The sequence below is a fragment of the Myxine glutinosa genome, chromosome 5 (assembly GCF_964187855.1).
Source record: "Myxine glutinosa chromosome 5, kmMyxGlut1.1, whole genome shotgun sequence".
Lineage (NCBI taxonomy): Eukaryota > Metazoa > Chordata > Myxini > Myxiniformes > Myxinidae > Myxine > Myxine glutinosa.
Genome location: NC_136265.1, coordinates 109,285,739 through 109,311,627, shown reverse-complemented (window position 1 = coordinate 109,311,627; position 25,889 = coordinate 109,285,739). Strand labels below are relative to the sequence as shown.

The window sequence follows — 25,889 nt, the reverse complement described above, 5'->3', positions numbered from 1 at the left end:
CGTGTCGTAAGAGGCGACTAAAAGGGTTGGCGTCAGGAAGGGCATCCGGCCATAAAAACATTGCCTCAAAAAGAGAACCATGACAATTACAACGACATATGGGCAGGGTACAGCCCGAAGTACCCCGTGAGGGACCCCACTCCCTCTTGTCAAAACTCAAAGTGGGAACCCGATCGAAGCAAGGGTGGAAATCACTCCATTTATGACGACGAAAAGTCTGATGCCCGACGTGGAGATCGGTTTCTGAGGTTTGGGACATAGAATGTAGGGACAATGACAGGGAGATCAGGAGAAGTGGTGGAAGTATTGGTCAGAAGAAGAGTGGACATATGTTGTGTGCAGGAGACGAGATGGAAGGGAAGTGGTGTGAGAATTGTGAAGGGTAGGCAGGGACAGAAATACAAGTTTGTGTGGCAAGGGTGCCCGGAGGGCGTGAATGGTGTTGGTGTCCTGTTTTCTGAGGAGTTTGTAGACAGTGTGGTGAGTGTGACTAGAGTGAGTGATAGGTTGATGATGGTGAAAATAATTGGAAAGCTCTTGGTGAACGTCATCTCGGGATATGCTCCGCAGGTTGGTCGGAGCGATGAAGAGAAGGACAAGTTCTGGTGTGCGATAGAGAGGCTGATGGAAAACATGAAAGATGAGGAAGTTGTTGTGGTAGGACGAGACCGAAATGGACATGTGGGAAGGAGTATGGATGGTTTTGAGGGAGTTCATGGGGGTTACGGATATGGTGTGAGAAATGGAGAAGGTGAAAGGATTTTGGAGTTTGCTGATGGGGCTGATTTTTTGATTTGTAATACTCAGTTCCAGAAAGAGGATAATAAGCTTGTTACATACACGTCAGGTGGGTCGACGACAACTGTTGACTACCTGATGGTGCGTAGGCGAGATAGGGGGCACCTCCGGGACACAAAGGTGATCCCGGGGGAGGAGGCTGTTTCACAGCACCACTTGGTTGTCTGCGACATAAGGTTGAAAGGTGCGAGGAGAGCTCGGCGGGTGAAGTACCAACCGAGAATGAAGGTGTGGAGGTTGAAAGAGGTGACAGTAAGGGAGGCATTAAAAGAGAGGCTGAGTAGGGTAGAGGATGATGTGGTTGAGCTTGAAAGTGGTTGGATGTCAATGAAAGATAGTCTGTTGGGAGCCGTTGGTGAGGTATGTGGATGGACAAAAGGACCACCGAGGCACTGGGAAACATGGTGGTGGGATGATGAAGATGCAAAGAGGATTGACGAGAAGAGGAAGAAGTTCAAGGACTGGCAGAAGGCGAAGGGTACGGAGGCAGAAAAGGAAGAGCATGAAAGTTAAAAAGCAGCCAAGAAGGCTGCAAAGAAGAGGTAGCAAAGGCGCAGGAGGCATGTAGGAAAATGTTCGGAGAACGCTTGGATTCGGAAGAGGGTCAGTGAGCGGTATTCAGGATTGCAAAGCAGATAGGGAAAGAGAGGTGTGATGTGATGGGGGTGAGTTGCTTGAAGGATGAAGTGGGACAAATCGTTGTGGACCCAGATGGAATTAAAGGAAGATGGAAAAGATATATGGAAATGCTGTTGAATGCAGAGAATGAATGGGATGGCAACACAGAGAGTAACCCAGTTTTAGGACCGGCAGAGAAGATAACCGAGAAGGAAGTTAAGGAAGCGATTAAAGCAATGAAGAGTAGAAAAGCGGGAATTGCCGACGGGAGTTGTGGGAGATATGTTGAAGGCAGCAGGAAGTTGGGGTGTGAAGAGAATGACAGAGATATGCAATCTGGGGTGAAAGAAGGCCGCATTCCAGTGGATTGGGAACTGAGTACCCTCGTCCCTCTATACAAGGGGAAAGGTGACCCTCTGGACTGTGGCTCGTATCGAGCGATAAAGTTATTGGAGCATGGAATGAAGGTATTGGAAAGGGTGTTGGAGAGGAGGATAAGGAAGAAAGTGAAGATTGACGAAATGCAGTTTGGATTTATGCCAGGAAGAGGAACGACAGACGCGCTTTTTATTGTGAGGCAGTTGCAGGAGAAGTACATGGAGAAGAGGAAGAAGTTGTTTCTTGGGTTTGTTGATCTGGAGAAAGCATTCGATAGGGTTCCACGCAAAGTATTGACATGGGCATTGAGGAAGTTAGGAGTGGAGGAATGGTTGATCATAGTAGTGATGGCAATGTACAAAAGAGTGCGTAAGCTGTAAGGACGAAGGACGGGAACAGTGGTGAGTTTGAGGTGAAGGTGGGAGTGCATCAGGGGTCGGTACTAAGTCCACTACTATTTGTAGCTGTGATGGAGGTGCTGGCTCGGAACGTAAAGGAGGGTTTACCGTGGGAGTTGTATGCAGATGATCTGGTGTTGATTGCAGAAAGTATGGATGGACTGAAGGAGAAGATGAACAAGTGGAAGGAATGTATGGAGACGAAAGGTCTGATGGTGAATATCGGAAAAACAAAGGTGATGGCAAGTGGTAAAGCATGTGGTGAGGTGGAAAGAACTGGGAAGTGGCCCTGTGCTGTGTGCAGGAAGGGTGTCGGAGTGAACTCAATTCAATGTACAATGTGCGCTGAGTGGGTTCATCAAGAATGCAGTGGTTTGAGAGGGTCATTAACCAGTGTGGCAGCTACATTCAAGTGTAAGGTGTGCACAGAGGGAGCTGCAGATGGAGGAAATGTTGAGTTGGATCTTGGAGACGGCGTGAAGCTGGAAGGTGTGAAAACATTTTGTTACCTCGGAGACATGCTGAATGGAGAAGGTGGATCAGACTCGGCAACGGTTGCTCGAGTGAGATGTGCATGGAAGAAGTTTCGGGAACTGAGTGGCGTGCTGATGAGGAGGGGAGTGTCGTTGAAGCTTAAGGGAAAGGTGTATGCTGCATGTGTGAGAAGTGTTATGATTTATGGGAGCGAGACATGGGTAATGAACGTCGAGCAGCAACGAAGGCTGGAAAGGGTGGAAATGCAAATGGTTCAGTGGATGTGTGGAGTATCGTTGAGAGAGAGGAAGGCAAATGATGAATTGCGAAAGATGATGGGAATAGAGCCTGTGATTGATGCTGTGAAGAGAAACAGTTTGAGATGGTTTGGTCATGTGTTGAGGAAGGATGAAAGTGACTGGTTGAGAAGAGTGATGGAAATGAATGTGGAAGGAAGTAGAGGACGGGGAAGACCGAGAAAGACTTGGCTAAAGACGGTCGAAGAAGAAATGCGGGCCAGGGGGTTAACAAGGGGAGATGCAGAAAATAGGGCAAAATGGAGAACATTGTCATGGGGACCGCAAGGCTAACCCCCTGCTTTTGCAGGGTAAATGGCCTTTTTAAATGCCTGTTGTTGTTGTTGTTGTGTTGTCATGTGATCGCGGTCATTAATTATTTTTATCTTTATTTTCCTCCTGATTTGTTTCTCTTTTGTACTTTTGTTCATACACTTTATATTTTGTATGCATCATGCACGTGATGTTATTCCCTTGTTTATAATTTCCTTTTTAATTATTTTATCATCACTGGTGCAGGAAGTCTTGCCAGCAAGACAGCAAGTAACCCAGCTGTGTTGGCACAATTTGTTTCCTCATGCGCATCCTTTTCATTGGTATGAATGTCACGATTCCTTGTTGAGCGGTTTATTTGTAAATAAAAATTACCTGGTGGACCACTGTATCCAGGACGACCTGACGATCCTGGATCACCAGGGATTCCTGGGAGATACACCTCAGGATGATACCTTCCAGGCCTTCCAGGCGGCCCCGGGGTTCCTCGCTCTCCTATATCGGGAGCACCAAGATAAACGCTTGTAAATAATTACGAATTATCGCTTGAAAATATTAAGTAACAACAGCAATAACTAGAACGCCACTCAGTAGAGCGCATACTCCCGCCGTGGGTCAAGTTGGAATAATACGTTTTGTTTAACATCCCCTCTCCCCAAAACAATAAATGAAAAAGCAAGTAGAACTATAAACTGTCAGAGAATTTATTTTGATATATCTCGGAATTAGAGGAGAAAAACAGCATTTAAGAATCAGAATAAGAATAAGAATAAAAGCTTTAATGCAGTAAAACAGAAAAAAAAATTCTCCAAAAAATTTCTTGGATCGGGAATAATATCCTGAGCTTCACCAAAAACGAAACAATTCTTCCTTATCCCAAGGGCAATCATCCCACCAACTTTCATCCAAATCAGTTCAGAACTTTTCGAGATATCTTGTTCACAAACACACACACACACGAACACACACACACACACACACGAACACACATACATACACACACACACACACACACACACGATCGAATGCATTACTCCCTGGTGGGAGTAACAAGAAGACGTCATGTGGAGCACGATACTTGAAAAATCCACTGCCCCACCCCCCCCTCCCCCCCGCCAAGAAAAAAATTCCATTGATACAGCAAATTGTCCATTTCATCAAGATTAAAATTGACAATCTTGATCAAAGCTCGGGTCAACAGGAAGAAAAGTGACGATTTTTCAGATGAAAAATGATGATTTTGGAGGGTTGACTTTGAGTTGACCTTTGACCTCAAAAATAGTTCGTTTCCCTATTTTGTGACTCAATGTGCAAATGCTGTTCAATTTTCAAGTCAATCGGATGAAAATTGATGATTTTAGAAACTTGGCCTATGTTGACCTTTTGGCCTATGTTGACCTCAAAAATAGCTGGTGGTTGAATTCAGTGACCAGACATGCAAATCCTTTTCGAATTTCAAGTCAATCGGATGAAAATTGATGATTTTAGAAACTTGGCCTATGTTGACCTTTTGGCCTATGTTGACCTCAAAAATAGCTGGTGGTTGAATTCAGTGACCAGACATGCAAATCCTCTTCGAATTTCAAGTCAATCAGATGAAAATTGATGATTTTAGAAATTTGGCATATGTTGACCTTTTGACCTATGTTGACCTCAAAAATACTTGGTGGTTGAATTCAGTGACCAGATATGCAAGTCCTCTTTAAATGTCAAGTCAATCAGATGAAAATTGAGGATTTTAGAAATTTGGCAAAGTTGGTGACCTTTGGCCTATATTGACTTTTTGACCCCCAAAACAATAGGCCTCTTGCTTATGACCAACTCCACCATTTGGTGAAGTGTTGTGACGATCGGTTTGGAATTGTGACCTGTAGGCTGGTGACAAACAAACAAACAGACAGACAGACAGATGAAAAATCACTCATACAGCGACATCAAAGCAGAATGGCACTCAGTAGTGCATCCTTTTAACCTCACAAATAGTTGGTGATTTAATTCAGTTTGCTGATATGAAAATCCAATTCAAATTTCAAGTCAATCGGATGAAAATTGAGGCTTTTAGCAATTTGAAAATAGTGGTTGACCTTTGGCCTATTTTGACCTTTTGGCCTATGCTGATCTCAAAAATAGGTGTTGGTTGAATTCAGTTAACCGACATGTAAATCCCATTCAAATTTCAAGTGAATCGGATGAAAATTGAGAATGTTAGAAATTTGAAATTGTTGTTGACCTCAGGCCTATGTTGACCCTTTGGCCGATGCTTATATCAAAAATAGTTGGTGGATGAATTCAGTTAACCGACATGTAAATCCCATTCAAATTTCAAGTGAATCGGATGAAAATTGAGAATGTTAGAAATTTGAAATTGTTGTTGACCTTTGGCCTATGTTGACCCTTTGGCCGATGCTGATATCAAAAATAGTTGGTGGTTGAATTCAGTTAACCGACATGTAAATCCCATTCAAATTTCAAGTGAATCGGATGAAAATTGAGAATGTTAGAAATTTGAAATTGTTGTTGACCTTTGGCCTATGTTGACCCTTTGGCCTATGCTGATATCAAAAATAGTTGGTGGTTGAAAAATAGTTGGTGAGCTGATATGTAAATCCTCTTCAAATTTCAAGTCAATTGGATGAAAATTGAGGATTTTAGAAATTCAAAAAAAATGTGGTTGACCCTTGGCCGATGTTGACCTTTTGACCTCAAAAATATATATGATTTTGTCGAACCACAAACTCTACCATTTGGTCAAGTTTCGTGAAGATCGGTTTTAAATTGTGACCTGTGGGCAAGTACAAGTGAGCGGACACGGACACACAGACACACACAGAGACACACAGAGACACACAGAGACACACAGAGACACACAGAGACACACAGAGACACACAGAGACACACACACACACACACACACACACACACACACACACACACACACACACACACACACAGACACTCCTCCTTTATATATATATATATATATATATATATATATACCTCCACCAGGCTGAACAGTTTACATTTCGTACACCACTGAAGGGCCAGATCCAGATCCGGATCTTCACTAAAATCGAATCAATCGTACCTTTTCACACACCCTACCTTTCCAACACAATTCATCCAAATCGATCTGTAACATTTTGAAATATCGTGGTGTATATATTCCATTTCCGGTTCCGGTAATAAATATTGTGCATCTCCGTTTTCTGGTTCCTTGAGCTCGGTTGGCCGTTTTTGGACTTTGCCAAATTCCTCAAAGATAAGTACTCCCGGTAGTTCTGTGGAATTTTTGCTCTTCGGGTTAGGCTTAATTATAGGAACCATGAAGGCCATTGACCAATGGGAAAAGGGATGTGGGGTGGAGCTTAACGCTGTCAGGGTTCAGGAGATGGACAAGTCTTTGTAAAGTCTGCCAATGTTTGCAAGTTGTCTTCGACAGAACACAATTTGTACACAATCCCAAGAAACATCTTAGTTTCTGCCCTCGGGAGTCCGTGTACAACCACCTTAAAGTCCAAGCACCATCAGCACCAACTTAAAATGAAAGAAAGCACGTACCTTTCCTGCCATAGTTGCCAGGATTGCCGTTTGGACCTGGAAAACCAATCTCTCCAGGTGATCCTTTCCTGCTGACCAAACCTGGACGACCCGCACGACCTGTTTGCCCAGGAAAACCTCGAACACCATAGCTTCCCTTTTCACCTGGAGAAACAAAAATCAAAAAGAATCGGTTTCTTTTCTGTTTAACAGTTTTATTTCTGTACAAGATCGAGGTTCATGGAAGAGCGAGGTGACAGAGGGTAAAAAAGGCAATGGACCGAGAGTATGGAAGGCAATGGCAAACCACCTAGTATCACTCTCGCCAAGCAGCGAAGGATCCACCTTCAGGCAGAGTATTAAATCAATCAATCTTCTCAAGGTCTTTCTCTTTTTTCACTCACAATTGTTACCTTTTCGAATTCTCTACTCCCTTAAAGGTGTGCGCATCTGCTGTGGAAGGTGTGCGCATCTGCTGTGGATGGTGTGCCTCCATTTATGTCTTTCACCTTCCTTCTTCAAATTCTTTCAGATTTCTGCATTCTCTCGCCACCTATGGCTGTGTGTTTCTGCCACTCACCTGCGCTGTCCACCTCAAATGAGGCACTCATCAAGGTGAACCTTTACTCGCACATTACACTTCAATTTGCCACGTTTTTGACATGTTTTAAGGTAAAAATCAACCCTACCTGAGTGCATGCTTATTCCGGTGTGTTGTATGAACAAAAAAGGAAGGATTAAGTGATTATAATTGACCTTTTTGGTGCAAAGAATGAGTTTGATTAGAAAACGAACACATTATGCTTCACCCAAAATGGGCGCAGGTGCGGCACGCCACGCAAAATTGGATACAAAATGGCGTCAAATTGCAGCACGAACAATGGATACAAAATGGCGTCAAATTGCACGTTGTTGCTATTCCTAGTATATAGGGACTCAAGGCACAGGTTGGCACAAGCAAGGGAATGAACAGGACAAGAGGAGGTGGAGGAGGGGACGAAGCATAATAATCTCAGATGATCGTCAATACAACTGTTCACACCTGCTCACCACCATCTCAAATCATCCCCAATCCAAAATCATGATAACTTATACCGTCGTTAACTTATACCCTCGTTAACGTATACCCTCGTTAACGTATACCCTCGTTAACGTATACCCTCGTTAACGTATACCCTCGTTAACTTATACCCTCGTTAACTTATACCCTCGTTAACTTATACCCTCGTTAACTTATATCCTCATTAACGTATACCCTCGTTAACGTATACCCTCGTTAACATATACCCTCGTTAACTTATACCCTCATTAACGTATACCCTCGTTAACGCAACGTATACCCTCGTTAACTTATACACTCGTTAACTTATACCCTCGTTAACTCACCAATATCAGAGGATTTCGCTCAAACTTTTCTTCTGTGCAATCTTTTGTTCAGATTAACTCACCTGACCTTCTGGCTCCATCGGAGTGTCGGTTGGACAGTAGCATCTCCTCCGTTTCTTTCAAGTTACCTGGTTACATTTTTCACCAATTTGATATCGATCACCTTCCTTCTCATGGTCTTGGTATCTATGTTAAGGATTCTCTACCTTTAGCTCGTGAAGATTATCTTGAAAGGGGCTCTCACGAGTTTATGCGTTTCCGCCTTGCTCACCTGCATTCAACAACACACCTCTTCTTTCTGTGTCGCTCACCTTCCTTTCCCTCTTGTGCCGCGCTCGGTACAATCTCAGACAGCATTTACTGGTATATTTTACTCCACCCTTCTGCACACATCATGGTATTTGGTTGGTGCACACCACCAGGATTGGTTGGTACACTCCCACAATACCTACCTTCCTGGTATCAAGGCCGATAATTTCTCAACCTCTCAAAACCTCACCCAAGTTGTTTCCTCTCCCACTCGAATTCCTGACCGTGCTTCTGATGGAAGATACCTGCTCAATCTCTCAAAACCTCACCCAAGTTGTTTCCTCTCCCAGTCGTATTCCTGACCGTGCTTCTGATGGAGGAAACCTGCTCAATCTCTCAAAACCTCACCCAAGTCGTTTCCTCTCCCAGTCGTATTCCTGACCGTGCTTCTGATGGAAGATACCTGCTCAATCTCTCAAAACCTCACCCAAGTTGTTTCCTCTTCCACCCGTATTCCTGACCGTGCTTCTGATGGAAGATACCTGCTCAATCTCTCAAAACCTCACCCAAGTTGTTTCCTCTTCCACCCGTATTCCTGACCATGCTTCTGATGGAAGATACCTGCTCAATCTCTCAAAACCTCACCCAAATTGTTTCCTCTCCCACCCATATTCCTGACCGTGCTTCTGATGGAAGATACCTGCTCAATCTCTCAAAACCTCACCCAAATTGTTTCCTCTCCCACTCGTATTCCTGACCATGCTTCTGATGGAAGATACCTGCTCAATCTCTCAAAACCTCACCCAAATTGTTTCCTCTCCCACCCGTATTCTTGACCGTGCTTCTGATGGAAGATACCTGCTCAATCTCTCAAAACCTCACCCAAGTTGTTTCCTCTTCCACCTGTATTCCTGACCGTACTTCTGATGGAAGATACCTGCTCAATCTCTCAAAACCGCACCCAAATTGTTTCCTCTCCCACTCGTATTCCTGACCATGCTTCTGATGGAAGATACCTGCTCAATCTCTCAAAACCTCACCCAAATTGTTTCCTCTCCCACTCGTATTCCTGACAGTGCTTCTGATGGAAGATACCTGCTCAATCTCTCAAAACTTCACCCAAGTTGTTTCCTCTTCCACCCGTATTCCTGACCGTGCTTCTGATGGAAGATACCTGCTCAATCTCTCAAAACCTCACCCAAATTGTTTCCTCTCCCACTCGTATTCCTGACCGTGCTTCTGATGGAAGATACCTGCTCAATTTCTCAAAACCGCACCCAAATTGTTTCCTCTCCCACTCGTATTCCTGACCGTGCTTCTGATGGAAGATACCTGCTCAATCTCTCAAAACCGCACCCAAATTGTTTCCTCTCCCACCCGTATTCCTGACCATGCTTCTGATGGAAGATACCTGCTCAATCTCTCAAAACCTCACCCAAGTTGTTTCCTCTCACACTCATATTCCTGACCGTGCTTCTGATGGAAGATACCTGCTCAATCTCTCAAAACCTCACCTAAATTGTTTCCTCTCCCGCTCATATTCCTGACCATGCTTCTGATGGAAGATACCTGCTCAATCTCTCAAAACGTCACCCAAATTGTTTCCTCGTCCACCCGTATTCCTGACCATGCTTCTGATGGAGGAAACCTGCTCAATCTCTCAAAACTTCACCCAAATTGTTTCCTCTCCCACTCGTATTCCTGACCATGCTTTTGATGGAAGAAACCTGCTCAATCTCTCAAAACCTCACCCAAATTGTTTCCTCTCCCACTCATATTCCTGACCGTGCTTCTGATGGAAGATACCTGCTCAATCTCTCTAAACCTCACCCAAATTGTTTCCTCTCCCACTCGTATTCCTGACCGTGCTTCTGATGGAAGAAACCTGCTCAATCTCTCAAAACCTCACCCAAATTGTTTCCTCTCCCACCCATATTCCTGACCGTGCTTCTGATGGAAGAAACCTGCTCAATCTCTCAAAACATCACCCAAATTGTTTCCTCTCCCACCCGTATTCCTGACCGTGCTTCTGATGGAAGAAACCTGCTCAATCTCTCAAAACCTCACCCAAATTGTTTCCTCTCCCACTCATATTCCTGACCGTGCTTCTGATGGAAGATACCTGCTCAATCTCTCAAAACCTCACCCAAGTTGTTTCCTGTCCCACCCGTATTCCTGACCGTGCTTCTGATGGAAGATACCTGCTCAATCTCTCAAAACCTCACCCAAATTGTTTCCTCTCCCACTCGTATTCCTGACCGTGCTTCTGATGGAAGAAACCTGCTCAATCTCTCAAAACCTCACCCAAGTTGTTTCCTGTCCCACGCGTATTCCTGACCGTGCTTCTGATGCAAGAAACCTGCTCAATCTCTCAAAACCTCACCCAAATTGTTTCCTCTCCCACTCATATTCCTGACCGTGCTTCTGATGGAAGAAACCTGCTCAATCTCTCAAAACCTCACCCAAGTTATTTCCTGTCCCACGCGTATTCCTGACCGTGCTTCTGATGCAAGAAACCTGCTCAATCTCTCAAAACCTCACCCAAATTGTTTCCTCTCCCACTCGTATTCCTGACCGTGCTTCTGATGGAAGAAACCTGCTCAATCTCTCAAAAACTCACCCAAGTTGTTTCCTCTTCCACCCGTATTCCTGACCGTGCTTCTGATAATAATAATAATAATAATAATAATTCATTTATTTTGTATAGCGCTTTTCCAGAAGCCCAAAGGCGCTTTGACAGAGTGGCAAACATAATGCATAACAATACATGAAAACAACAATTGCAAAAAGACAAGAATCAATAGGGAAATATTTAAAGCAAAAGGAGGGAGAAGGAGAAGTGATAGTCAGGGGTTAAATGCTGTGGGTTGAATGTTGAATGCAGTGTTGAACAGGTGGGTCTTTAGTGATGTTTTGAATGTGGTGAGTGAGGAGGAGTCTCTGATGGTGTGAGGTAGTGAGTTCCAGAGGGTGGGAGCAGCGATGGAGAAGGCCCTGTCCCCCCAGGATCTGAATTTGGTCCGGATGGAGGGGGTCAGGAGGTTGGTACCAGCAGAGCGGAGGTTGCGGGTGGGAGTGTGTCTGGAGAGGAGGTCAGCCAGGTAGGATGGGGCCAGGTTATGGAGGGCTTTGTATGTCAAGAGGAGGATTTTGTACTGGATTCTCTGGGGGATGGGGAGCCAGTGAAGCTTGTAAAGGACGGGGGTGATGTGGTCACGGGTCCGGGAATGGGTGAGTAGACGGGCAGCGGAGTTCTGAATGTATTGGAGTTTATTGGTGATTTTTGAGGGTGAACCATAGAGGAGGCTATTGCAGTAGTCCAGACGGGAGGTGATGAAGGCGTGGATGAGGGTTTCTGCAGCCGTGGAGGAGAGGGATGAGCGGAGACGGGCAATGTTTTTCAGGTGAAAGAAGGCTGACTTTGTGATCTGTTTAGTGTATTTGTCGAAGGAAAGGGTTTGGTCAAAGATGACGCCAAGATTCCGGATGTGAGGGGAGGTGGATACTGGGATACCGTCGATGTTGAGGGCAAAGTTATGGGTGGATTTTGTGAGCGTTTTTGGGCCAATGATGATTATTTCAGATTTATCACAGTTAAGCTTGAGGAAGTTGATTTGAAGCCAGGATTTTATTTCAGTGATGCAGTTTGTCAGGATAGAGTGGGTGTCGGTGGAGACGGACTTGGTGGAGATGAAAAGCTGGATGTCATCGGCGAAGCAGTGGAATTGGAGACCATGACGGCGGATTAAGTGACCGAGCGGGGACAGGTAAAGATGAAGAGGAGGGGGCCAAGAACTGAACCTTGGGGGACACCTTGGGGGAGGGGAGCAGTGGGGGATTTGCAGTTATTGATGGAGATGAACTGGCATCTGTCAGAGAGGTATGATTTAATCCAAGAGAGGGCAGTGCCGGTAACGTTAAAGGTGGATTCAAGTCGGGTGAGGAGGATAGTGTGATCGATGGTGTCAAAGGCAGCGCTGAGGTCGAGGAGGACGAGAATGTTGAGGTTGCCAGCGTCAGAGGAGAGGAGAAGGTCGTTGGTGATTTTGAGGAGAGCAGTTTCAGTACTGTGGTTGGAGCGGAATCCGGATTGGAATGTTTCATACAGGTTATTGGCAGAGAGATGATGTTTGAGTTGAGTGGCTACAGCGCGTTCCAAAACTTTTGACAGAAAGGGTAGGTTGGAGATGGGTCTGAAGTTGTTTAGGGTGTCAGGGTTTAGACCAGGTTTTTTTAGAATGGGGGTAACAGCAGCAATTTTGAGGGAAGGTGGGACGATGCCTGTAGACAGGGAGGAGTTTATTGTTGCAATGATAAGTGGAGAGAGAGCAGGGAGGGAGGCTTTGACAAAGCTGGAGGGGATGGGGTCAAGAGTGCAGGTGGCAGTTTTCATTCCTATGAGGAGTTCAGAGAGGTCAGTAGGGGAGATTGGGGAGAACCGAGACAGGGGATGGCAGGACAAGGGGGGGCAGGTGGTTGGAGGGGGAGCGGGTGCGGCGGTGGTCAAGCTGTTGTAGATGTTGTCAATTTTGCGTTGGAAGAAAGAGAGGAAGGAGATGCAGTTGTCTACTGTGAATGACTGGGTGGTGGTGTTCAGGGGGCGGAGGAGTTTGTTTATTGTCGAGAAGAGTGCTTTTGGGTTTCCGGAGCCAGAGTGGATAATTTGAGAGTAGTAGGCAGAGCGGGCGTGGGAGAGGGCATCTTTGTAGTGTTGTATGTGGTCCTTGTAGGCTTGGGAGTGAACTGTGAGACCCGTTTTATTGCGGAGTCTTTCAAGTTGGCGAGCACGAGTTTTCATCAGGTGGAGTTCAGGGGTAAACCAGGGAGCAGAATGGGTGAAAGAAACTGTTTTGGTTTTTACAGGTGCAAGCTGGTCAAGGCAGGAGGAGAGAGTGTGGTTGTAGTAGTCAGTGAGGTCGGAAGGGGTGTGGAGGTCAATGAAGGGAGAAGTGGACATTTTTTCAGAGAGGGTGGATGAGAATGAGGTAGGTGAAAGAGCGTTTAGCTTACGGAAGTTGATTGTGCGATAATGCCTTGGTGTTGGGGCGGGGATGTTGATGGTCAGAGTGATGGCTAAGTGGTCAGAGAGGGTGAGGTCGGAGCCATAGAGATGGTGCAAATTTAATCCAGTGGAGCAGACAAGGTCCAAAATGTGACCACGGATATGGGTAGGAAAGTCGACATGTTGAGTGAGGTTAAAGCAGGTGAGTAAATCAGTGAAGTCAGTGGTTATTGTGGAGTCAGTGGAGTCCATGTGGATATTGAAATCACCAAGGAGGAGGATTGAGGGGGAGAGGGAACATAGCTGGGTCAGAAAGTAGGAGAAGTCAGACAGGAATGATGGGTGTGGTTTGGGAGGGTGGTAGACGACAGCCATGACTGACTGCGTGTGACCAGAGAGTTTTAAAGCCAGGTGTTCAAATGATGGAGCAGATGAGATGGAGATGAGGTTGGTCTTGATGTCTTGACGGTGGATAACGGCAATTCCACCACCTCGGCCCTCCGAGCGTGGTTTATTGACGTAGGAATATCCATTGGGTGTGGTGAGGTTAAGTGTGTAGTAGTCCAGAGGTTGTTGCCAGGTTTCGGTGAGACAGAGAAAGTCCAGTTTGTTATCCAGGATGTATTCGTTCAGGATGAGGCATTTGTTGTTGAGGGACCGGGTGTTGAACAGGGTGAGCTTGATGTTGTTTTGAACAGCAGGGATGAATTCAGGTGATTTAGCCAGGGTTCGTAGGCAGGAGGTGCGATCGTGTGGGTTGCTGTGACCAGGTGCGCTGGGACGAAGAGTGAGAGTGCGCTGAGCCGACCAGAGGACGGGGATGGAGTGACCTGATTGCAAATAAACAAACTTACGACCGGAGCCACGGTGAATGTACCTGGGTCGTCGGAGGAGTCCATTTGATTTGATGGCAGAGATGCATGATGGGGTGGAGCGGGTATTGAGCAGAAGAAGCCTTGCGGCGGAGTACTTCAGAGCCATGCCAGGCAGGAGCGAAGGGATGAGTACGAGGCCAAGGTCGAGGAGGCAAAGCGGCAAACGCAGCGGCAAACGACTGCAGCCGCTAATCAAGACCACAGCGGCAAACAGCCACCGCCGCAAACAACGGCCACAAACAACGGGAGCGGGCCTGAGGAAACAGTGGAGGAGCCGGGCAGGCGAAGCCAGGAGCAGAGCCGGGACCGAGCAGAGGGCAGACCCAACGGTCAAAAATCCGCCACGACCACCAGAAAAGCAAACTATGTACAATGGCCCAGTCGGAGAAGCGGCGAACAAGTAACGCCAGCGTCCTCTCCAGACCGGACCGGAAGCGGAAGTCTCAACAACATGATGGAAGATACCTGCTTGATCTCTTTCTGTGTTCTAAACCAGGTGATTGTGTTGCCGATGTTCTGCCTCCAATCGGTAACTCGGATCATCCCACTATTTCTGTTCGTGCCTCCTACTTCTCATTCTCAACTCCAGTGCATCCTTTTCATTGCATTGTGTTTCCGTTTTGGAAAGCGGATTGGGATGGATTCCGTTCATTTCTTGCTGATGTGCCATGGACCTCAGCTTTCATTCTTGTTCCTGATATGGCTGCCGAGGAAATATCCCAATGGATTTGCACTGGTATGGGTATTTATATTCCCTCACGAACCTATCAAGTGAAGGTCCATTTCCATCCATGGTCCACTCCGGGTTGTGCATCAGCAATTGCTCATCGCAACCACTATTTCAAGCAGTACCATGTGCAAGGGTCTCTGGAGTCCAACTGTCTGTTCCACAAAGCAAGTAACCACTGTAAAAAAAGTTCTTGAGGATGCCAAGCAACAATATGCTGCTTCTGTAGCCGATAACATTGCGACTCAGCGGAGGTCGGCTGTCCGGACTTTTGGCGGATTGCCAACAGTGTACTCAACCACGATAAATCTTCTATACCTCCTCTTTTTCATGGACCAGAGGTTGTTACTTTACCTCTGGATAAGGCTAACCTTTTTTCAAACCGCTTTGTTTCTAATTCAACATTCAATGATCAGGGACACCCTCTTCCTGATTTTCCATCTCATACAGACTCTGATATTCTTGTTCCAATTATTTCTACTGAGAAGGTTACCAGAATTATTCGTACCCTGGATACCTCAAAAGCGACTGGTCCTGATGGAATCCCTGTGATTGTAATGTATTGGAGATGTGTTGTCCCAAACTGTCACCGATTCTTGCCAAGCTATCCAACATGTGCTTGTCTGCTTCAGTGTTTCCTTCATCATGGAAGTTGACTTCTGTTGTCCCTGTTTCCAAGGGTGCAGGTGAGCATTCTGCACCAACTAGCTATCGCCCCATCAGCCTACTTCCTGTAATAAGTAAGGTATTTGAATGCTTCATCAATAAACAACTTCTCCAACTTCTCAGCCATCTGGAGGACAAAGAACGTCATTTTCGCTGTTCTCGCTCTACAGGTGATCAGCTATCCTTAATTACGGATCATATCAACAGGGCATTGGAGCTCAAGGGTGAAGCTCGATTCGTTGCTTTGAATATCTCAAAAGCCTTTGATAAAGTTTGGCACAGGGGTCTACTCCACAAGCTTCAGTCACATGGTGTATCTGGAGTGATGCATTCAATCATCTCAGCTTTCCTGACAAATCGCAAGATGAAGGTGGTACTTGAGGGTCAGTCTTCTCCTACTTGCTCCATCATTTCTGGTGTTCCACAGGTTTCTGTCCTTGGTCCCACATTGTTCCTTGTTTAGATCAATGATCTTCCTGATAATGTTCTGTCTCAGGTAGCCATGTATGCTGATGACTCCTCCCTCTACTATACACCTGCTGGTTCACTCAACACCACTCATAATAAGGTTGGAGTTTCTCTGTTTAATGATTTGCAGAATGTGTTGAAGTTGGTGCACGACTGCCTGGTAACCTTCAAAAGAAAAGAAAAAAAACTAAACTGTTGTCCATATCTCATTCTAAAAACAGGTCTTTCCCTTCTGTGCACATGGGGTCTTCAACCTTAACAGAATCATCGGATCTTCGGCTTCTTCGTTTGGACATCTCCTCTAACCTCCGTCGGGATAAGAAAATTTCTGGTATTGCTCAGTGCTTCCAAGTGAGTTGCTCGTCTTTATCGAGTGCAGATGTGTATACAGTGCCTGTAGAGTATAGAAAGTCTACACCCCCTTTCAAAATGTTCACCTTTTGTTGCCTTATAACCTGGAAACAAATTACATTAAATCAGACGTTTCCACCTTTATTTACACATCGTAACCCACAACTTCCAAATGAAACGAATTCTACAAATGTCAAAAAAGAAATAAAAAATACAAAACTAGACTATCATGGTTGGATAAGTATTCACCCCCCCCCCCCCCCCCCCCCCCCACCTCCCCCTGAGTAAATACTCGGTAGAAGCACCTTCGGCAGCAATTACAGCTGTGAGTCTGTTGGGATAGATCTCTACCAACTTTGCACACCTTGATCGAGCAATATTTCCCATTCTTCTGCACAAAACTGTTCAAGCTCAGTCAAGTTGCATAGGGAGCGTTGATGAACAGCAATCTTCAAGCCATGCCATAGATTTTCAATTTGGATTTAGGTTGGGGCTCTGATTGGGCCACTCAACAACATTTATCATTTTCTTCCCTAGCCACTCCAGTGCGGCATTGGCATGTGCTTCGGGTCGTTGTCATGCTGAAAGTTGAACTTCCGTCCCAATTTCAGCTTTCTTGCAGAGGGCAGCACGTTTTCCTCTAGGATTTTCCTGTATTTTGTTCCATCCATTTTCCCGTCTATCCTGACAAGTGCCCCAGTCTCTGGTGATGAGAAACATCCCCATAACATGATACCATGCTTCACAGTAGGGATGGTGTTCTTTGGGTGATGTTCTGTGTTGGGTTTGCACCAAACATAACGTTTTGCATTTAGGTCAAAAAGTTTCATCTTGGTTTCGTCAGACCACAAAACTTTTTGCCACATGGCTTCAGAATCTCCAGAGTGGTTTTTTGTACACCTCAAACAGGACTCAAGGTGGGCTTTTTTGAGTAATGGCTTCCTTCTCTCCTCCCTACCATACAGGCGAGACTTGTGGCAGGAGTGCTTGGGATATTGTTGTCAGATGCACACAGTGACCAGTCTCTGCCATAAAGGCCTGAAGCTCTTTCAAAGTTGCCATCTCTTGCTCTTGGTGGTTCCAAAGGGACCGCCTGATCTAGGCAGGGTCTTGGTGGTTCCATACGTCTTCCACTTATTAATGATTGTCTTGACTGTGCTCCAAGGGATATTCAAGGCCTTTGAAATATTTTTATATCTATCCCCTGATCTGTGCCGTTCCACAACTTTATCCTGGAGGTATTTTTAAAGCTCCTTGGTGTTCATGGTTGAGTCTTTGCTGTGAAATGCACGACCCAGCAGAGGAAACCTGCAGGAACAGCGGATTTTATTCTGAAATAATCAGAATAACTATAATTTATTACAGGTGGAGAACAATGAACTTGGTGTGTGATTTTGAAGGTGATTGGTTACACCCGAGTTAATTTACAATTGATATTATCGGGGGGGGGGGGAATTTCCCAACCAAGATATTCTAGTTTTGTATTTTTAATTAATTTTCTGAAATTTGTAGAATTTGTTTTTCACTTGAAAGTTGTGGGTTACGATGTGTAAATTAAGGTGGAAAAGTCTGATTTAATGTCATGTAATTCCAGCCTATAAGGCAACAAAAGTTGAACATTTTGAAATGGGGTTTAGACTTTCCATACGCACTGCAGCCTGATGTTGCTTTGTACCTGTATAAGACAAATATAGTCTCCTCATGGAGTACTGTTGCCACTTTTGGGCTGGAGCACCCGCTTGCCACTTATCTTCACTTGATGGTCTCCAGAAACGCATAGTCAACCTGGTTGGGGTGGAGATGGGTTCAACTCTTCAACCTCTCTCGCCATAGGTAGATTTCCACTCTTGGTTTGTTCTACAGTTATTTTCATGGAAAATGTTCTGTTGGACTTTTTAACTTGGTTCCCCCCATACGAGTGTTTGAATGCCAGACTCGGCTTGCCATCTCCGCACACCTGTACACTACAGCTGATCCAAAGTGCAAAACGAAAGGCTATGCAGGTAGTTTTATCCCTCGTGCTGTCTCGCTCTGGAATTCACTACCTGTAACATGCTTACCATTATCCGACAATCTACTCTGCTTCAAGAGGAATGTCAATTCATACTTCCTACATCTTTGAGGTTTCAGCGCATTTTACCTGACTTCCGCTACTTCCTGTGTCTTGGGTGTTTTCTTGTTTTGTTTTTTTCCTTTCTTTTATTTTGTTTTGGTTTATCCTCATCTTTACCTAACCTTCCCTTAGCCCCTTACCTCGAGTGGCTTTATGCCTTGTTTGGGGCGATTTCCATAAAAAAGCAAGAGTAGCATTGATGGGGATGAGGGAAATCTGGAAATAACAACAACAACAAAACTAGAACGGGCACTCGGTAGAGCGCATACCTTCGCCGCAGCTACTGTTCTGTACTTGGCATGGGAGTGTAGGGAACAGAACAACAAAAATACGATTTTGACCTTTTCGTGACCTTGACCTTGACCTTTGACCCGATTGCTCCCAAAATCTAATCAAATGTGTCCCGTATAATAACCAATCATCCCACCAAATTTCATGCAATTCGGTTGAATACTTTTTGAGTTATGCGAATAACATACACACACACACACAGACATACAAATAAATACACAGCGATCAAAACATAACCTTCCGCTTTTGCGAAGGTAATAAATAACAGTTCCCTATGCATCCTCTCCTGCCCCCATTCTTCCTCACACCCATTATTTGTCTGCCTCCCCTTGACTAGGCCTTCAGCTCTGCTGTTGGTATTTCCCCCGCTCTCTCCACTGTTCATTTTAGCACATTGCCTCCTGATCCGTTTGGTGAACGAGTACTAGCTCTTCTATGAGCCTCGACTATGTATACAAAAAAAACACAAGAAAGGTTTCAAATTAAAAAGTCAAATTTCTGACAGTGATATAAAATCCATTGTACTATTTGGCCATGAAGCGTGGACAGTAACCAAAGCCATTACACAGATACTATAATTACCTTCGCAAAAGCGGAAGGTTATGTTTTGATCGCTGTGTATTTATTTGTATGTCTGTGTGTGTGTATGTTAATCGCATAACTCAAAAAGTATTCAACCGAATTGCATGAAATTTGGTGGGATGATTGGTTATTATACGGGACACATTTGATTAGATTTTGGGAAACAGATTTGCTCAAATTCTGACTATTTTTAACTCGATCGTATTTCACTCAAAGTTATGAGCGACTGAAGAAGAAGATGTCCATCCAGGACGTCATCACTATAACGCGATCTCCCGCGATCATTTCAACCTCAAAAAAAATTATAATTGCAGATTTGACAATAGATGAGGCATATTAACAAACGAATGAAACAGATTTGCTCAAATTCTGACTATTTTTAACTCGATCGTATTTCACTCAAAGTTATGCGCGACTGAAGAAGAAGATGTCCATCCAGGACGTCATCACTATAACGCGATCTCCCGCGATCATTTCAACCTCAAAAAAAATTATAATTGCAGATTTGACAATAGATGAGGCATATTAACAAACGAATGAAACAGATTTGCTCAAATTCTGACTATTTTTAACTCGATCGTATTTCACTCAAAGTTATGAGGGACTGAAGAAGAAGATGTCCATCCAGGACGTCATCACTATAACGCAATCTCCCGCGATCATTTCAACCTCAAAAATTTTATTTTGGCAACAAAAGTAGCTGCGGCGAAGGTATGCGCTCTACCGAGTGCCCGTTCTAGTTATTTATTTATAGCTGTCAAAAAGATTACACGAATCTGCTGGCCAGATGCAGTGAGCGAGGAGGGAGAAAGAAGGACTTTAAGGAAAAACATCATAGAGCAGGTGATGGAGAGAGCAGGTGATGGAGAGAGCAGGTGATGGAGAGAGCAGGTGATGGAGAGAGCAGGTGATGGAGAGAGCAGGTGATGGAGAGAGCAGGTGAGGGAGAGAGAGAGCAGGTGATGGAGAGAGCAGGTGATGGAGAGAGCAGGTGAGGGAGAGAGCAGGTGAGGGAGAGAGCAGGTGAGGGAGAGAGCAGGTGCAGGAGAGAGCAGGTGATGGAGAGAGCAGGTGATGGAGAGAGCAGGTGAGGGAGAGAGCAGGTGAGGGAGAGAGCAGGTGAGGGAGAGAGCAGGTGAGGGAGAGAGCAGGTGAGGGAGAGAGCAGGTGAGGGAGAGAGCAGATGAGGGGGAGAGCAGGTGAGGGAGAGAGTGGGTGAGGGGGAGAGCAGGTGATGGAGAGAGCAGGTGAGGGAGAGAGCGGGTGAGGGAGAGAGCGGGTGAGGGAGAGAGCGGGTGAGGGAGAGAGCAGGTGAGGGAGAGAGCAGGTGAGGGAGAGAGCAGGTGAGGGAGAGAGCAGGTGAGGGAGAGAGCAGGTGAGGAAGAGAGCAGGTGAGGGAGAGAGCAGGTGAGGGAGAGAGCAGGTGAGGGAGAGAGCAGGTGAGGGAGAGAGCGGGTGAGGGGGAGAGCAGGTGAGAGAGAGAGCAGGTGAGAGAGAGAGAGCAGGTGAGAGAGAAAGCAGGTGAGGGAGAGAGCAGGTGAGGAGGAGAGCAGGTGAGGGAGAGAGCAGGTGAGGGAGAGAGCAGGTGAGGAAGAGCGCAGGTGATGGAGAGAGCAGGTGAGGGAGAGAGCAGGTGATGGAGAGAGCAGGTGAGGGAGAGAGAGAGCAGGTGATGGAGAGAGCAGGTGATGGAGAGAGCAGGTGAGGGAGAGAGCAGGTGAGGAGGAGAGCAGGTGAGGAGGAGAGCAGGTGAGGGAGAGAGCAGGTGAGGAGGAGAGCAGGTGATGGAGAGAGCAGGTGAGGGAGAGAGCAGGTGAGGGAGAGCGCAGGTGAGGGAGAGAGCAGGTGAGGGAGAGAGCAGGTGAGGAGGAGAGCAGGTGAGGGAGAGAGCAGGTGAGGAGGAGAGCAGGTGAGGGAGAGAGCAGGTGAGGAGGAGAGCAGGTGAGGGAGAGAGCAGGTGAGGGGAGAGCAGGTGAGGGGAGAGCAGGTGAGGGAGAGAGCAGGTGAGGGGGAGAGCAGGTGAGGGGGAGAGCAGGTGAGGGGAGAGCAGGTGAGGAGGAGAGCAGGTGATGTAGACAACATGTGATGGAAAGAGCAGGCAAAGGAGAGAGCAGGTGATAGAGAGAGCAGCTGATGTAGAGAGCAGGTGATGTAGAGAACAGGTGATGGAGAGCAGGCAAGGGAGAGAGCAGGTGATGGAGAGAACAGGTGATAGAGAGAGCAGGTGATAGAGAGAGCAGGTGATGGAGAGAGCAGGTGATGGAGAGAGCAGGTGATGGAGAGAGCAGGTGATGGAGAGAGCAGGTGATGGAGAGAGCAGGTGATGGAGAGAGCAGGTGATGGAGAGAGCAGGTGATGGAGAGAGCAGGTGATGGATATATTAGGCTCGATATGTCGAAGAACACCAACATTCTCTACCTTGTAATATCGCTATGACCTACAAAAGATGGTGGGACCTACTCACAGAACTTCCCGTCTGGACCTATGCAGCAGCTGTGCACTCACATTCTTCAATCATCCCTGTGGTGGTATTGTATCAACAGTGGGCAGTGTCCATGGCGGTGTAGTGTCTGACTGTGTTTTACTGCGTCCGAAATAAAATGTATTGCAAAAAGGAAAATGGGGGGAGGGCGTGAGGGTTTGGTGAAAACGAAAAGGTCATGCCAAAAAGTTTGGGAACCACTGAATTAGAGGTGAATTATCAAATAACCCAATCCCTGTTTGTAGGTAAAGAAATAAAATATGACAATTCTTCTCAAAACGGCTGACTTCGCAGATCTCCTTTTGATGTGTGATGCACAATTTGGCATGTATTTTACCTTTTGCGCCAATGAATGCTGGTGATCCAGAAACACCTGGGGATCCACTTGGACCTCGTTCACCCTTAGCTCCAGCAAAGCCAGGTTGGCCAGGTTGACCTGGAAGACCCTTGATTTGGCCATAGCCAGATATGCCATCATCTCCAGGGCGACCTTTAGGGCCTGGGAAGCCTGGTAAAATCGTAACACAATACATCAACAACAGTAATAACAATAAAGTTAACGCTTGTTGAATATCACTGTGCTGCATTTATACCTGATTGACCTGGAGGACCCGGAAGACCAGGAAAACCTTTTGGTCCATACGTTCCGGTTTCAGTTAGATCACCCGGAGGTCCTTGAGCTCCAGTGCGGCCATCAAAGCCAGGGTCTCCTCGCTGACCCTTGATGCTGCTTAATCCTGGTCGACCATCATTACCTGATGGGGAAGCAAAAAGGGAGAGTTCAGACGCAAGTGAAACTAGATGGTATTCATAGAATACTTACCCTGCGCAGTCAACTTGTTGTGAGCCAACTCTTCTATTTTTGAACGTTTATTTTTTTTTGATCCAACATGGCTGCCAGACCACGTGGGCGATGTCATCATAAATTTATATTCTCCAATATAATTGTTGCATAGATCATGCTCAATAAATTTCAAACTGATCAGACTAAGTGTTGCTCCTGTCGAATTATGACGACATAACTATGGCACCAATGACGTCATCCTTAACAACACCTATTCCCTATATAGAGCTCTTTACAATGAGCCATGTTTCAATTTTTTCCATAGAGCGGTTTTGGAGATAGAGGTGCAACATTTTTCGGTTTTTCCAAGATGGTGCCTGTACATGACCTATGACGTCATGATTATCATTAAAATATTCAACAGGAGGAGGCGCTCCTCTGGAGAACATTTCGTGCCCATCAGACCAACAGTTGCTGGGAATTGTTTTTTTAATAATGATCGGATGTGTTGTACTTGTTGAATTATGACGTCATAACGAAGGCACCGATGACATCATTATTAACATATCTTATTCCCCAAGGAGAGTACTTAACAATGAGCCAGGTCTCAATTTTTTCCAGCGAGCGGCTTTGAAGATATAGAGGTGCAACTTTTTTCGATTTATTCGAAGATGGCGCCTGTACCACGTGACCTATGACGTTATAATTATCATTTAAAAAATTCCACAGGAGGAGCCGCACATATTCTGAAAATTTAGTGTCCATCGGACTAACAGGTGCAGAGGAATTTTTGTTTAATTCATACTGATCAGATCAAGCGTTGTACTTGTCGAATTATGATGTCATAACGAAGGCACCGATGACATCACCATCAACATGTCTTATTCCCCATGGTGAGTACTTGACAACAAGCCATGTTTCAATTTTTTCCATTTTTTTTTTTTTTTTTTTTTTGTATACAACATCGAGGCTCGTGAAAGAGCGAACATTAATCACACAAAAAGACAAACCGACACATAAAACATATAACATCGGGAGCGGTAGACAAGATGGGGAGAGAGGGGGAAGGACACAAACACAACATTTGAGAGCAGGGACCGAGAGACATGGAGACATCGAGAGATCTGAGAGAGGGCGAGGGCTTTGGGGGGGGGGGGGGGGCATGGGAAGGGGGCGGTGGGAGAGGTATAAAACATATGGATACTGCCAGGACTTCCAGGAAAGAAGTTGGAATTTCAAACAAGGTGGATCTGGGGTGAATTCGCGGGGGTAGAAAAGATCAAGGTTTTGGATGGGGGAAGATAAGAGATGGTGGTGAACAGCTGTTTTAAAGACCTGGAGGGAGGAGTGGGATTGAAGGGAGTGAGGGAGTTTGTTCCAGAGGCGGGAGAAAAGAGGAATGAAAGAGTGAAGGTGAGCAGAGAGCCGAGATTTCGGCAGTTTAACCATCAGAGGGTTGCTGGCAGATCTTGTGCGACCTGTAGGAATATTTGGGGGACAGAGCACAGAGAGAGCTGGGGGTGCAAGGCCGGAGAGGAGTCGGTAGAAGACAGAAAGACCACCTACCTGCCTGCGGTGAGTGAGTGAAAGGCCCTCAGAGATAGCTTCATCGCGGGAGATTCCAATAATTCTGAAAGCTTTGGTTTCAACAGCGTGAAGCCGAGCTAGGTGTGAGGCAGGAGCACCGGCCCATAGGGGAGAACAGTATTCCATTGAGCTGCGGATGAAAGCCTTGTATGTGGTGAGGAGCTCAGGTGTGCCGAGGAAGGACTTCGCACGACGGAGGATGCCCAGTCGGTGACTGGCTTTGGAGGCCAGCTTGGAAATGTGGTTTTCCCAAGAAAGATCATGGCAGATAGTGAGACCCAAAAGCTTGAGCGACAGAACTTCTTGTGGAGGATTGTTGAGAAAGTAGATGGGAGGGTTGTCCAGTCGATCTTTTCGGAGAGACATAGTAAGAGTGTGAGATTTGTCAGGATTGAAAGACATGTTCCACTTGTTTGACCAGTCTGTGATTTTGTCCAAGTCTTCAGAGAGTGAGGAGGCTGCAGACTGCCGATCTGAGGGAAGAGGAATGGAGCGGCAGAGAGTGGAGTCATCAGCAAAGAGATAGAGAGGATTTTCAAGAGAGTCGGAGAGGTCATTGATGAAGACCAGAACAAGCACGGGGATATCCATTGAGTGGTTTCGGAGATATAGAGGTGTCACGTCTTTCCAAGATGAATTGTATTTTTATCCAATGAAAATGCACCAATAAATACTTCATTTCCCATTGATAATGCAAAAAAACAACAACAGGCATTTTAAGGCCATTTTCCCTGCAAGAGCGGGGGTTAGCCTTGCGGTCCCCATGACATGATAATGTAACCTCCCATCCATTGATAATGCAAGACAGGAATTTACGTTTTGAAAAATAATTTGTTTTTTTTGAAATGGAAAATTACTGACACTATAAAAAAAAAAAGAAATCCAATTTGGTGTTACATTATAAAGTATTTAATTGATAGATGATATACCTCTCCGTCCTGGCAATCCCGACACTCCGGGTTCTCCTTTGCCTCCAGGAAATCCAGGGCGACCTTGCTCTCCAGGAGGTCCGGTCGAGGAGAAGAGCACATCGCCTGGATCACCTTTAGCTCCAGGGATACCTGGATTTCCTGGACGTCCCGGCCCTCCTGGAATTCCATCACTTCCACGGGATCCTGGACCTCCTGGATCTCCAATTATCCCAGGAAAACCTGGTGATGGAAAGCATAGTTTCAGTTATGCATGGCTGGATATGATTGGCATTTTCTCCTGACAGTAAGACTTTTATGAAGCCATATTTGAATTGGGAGGCAGTCACCTGGAAATCCAGCAGGCATTGACCGATTGTCACATTTCCCAATCCAGAAAAAAGCAGGTAACCATGGCCTCTCTATTTTTTACCACTGCACTTCCGGTCGATCTTACTCTGCTCTCTAAATCACCGAACCTCCAAAACTCATCCATGGCGTGCACTTTCTTCCAGTAATTCCTTCCTGATTAAACTCCAAAAATCCAGGTTTACTGCACAAATCCACTCTTTTATTCCTCTTTTCTCCTATTTGCTGAACATCCTTCCAGAGCTGGTTCAATCCCTCCCTTGAATCTTCAAAACTT

General features: G+C 45.8%; 1 protein-coding gene across 2 annotated transcripts in view; it reads right to left on the bottom strand.

Annotated features, from left to right (window-relative positions):
* Positions 1-25,889, bottom strand: part of COL4A6 (collagen type IV alpha 6 chain) — a 576,802-nt gene that overhangs the window by 107,491 nt on the left and 443,422 nt on the right. For both annotated transcript variants that reach the window (XM_078778521.1, XM_078778522.1), the window contains 5 exons: positions 25,265-25,486; positions 22,558-22,719; positions 22,302-22,472; positions 6,794-6,937; positions 3,611-3,730 (listed from right to left, as the gene is read on the bottom strand). In XM_078778521.1, the coding sequence (XP_078634647.1) occupies positions 3,611-3,730; positions 6,794-6,937; positions 22,302-22,472; positions 22,558-22,719; positions 25,265-25,486 (819 nt within the window). The remainder of the gene's footprint in view (positions 1-3,610; positions 3,731-6,793; positions 6,938-22,301; positions 22,473-22,557; positions 22,720-25,264; positions 25,487-25,889) is intronic.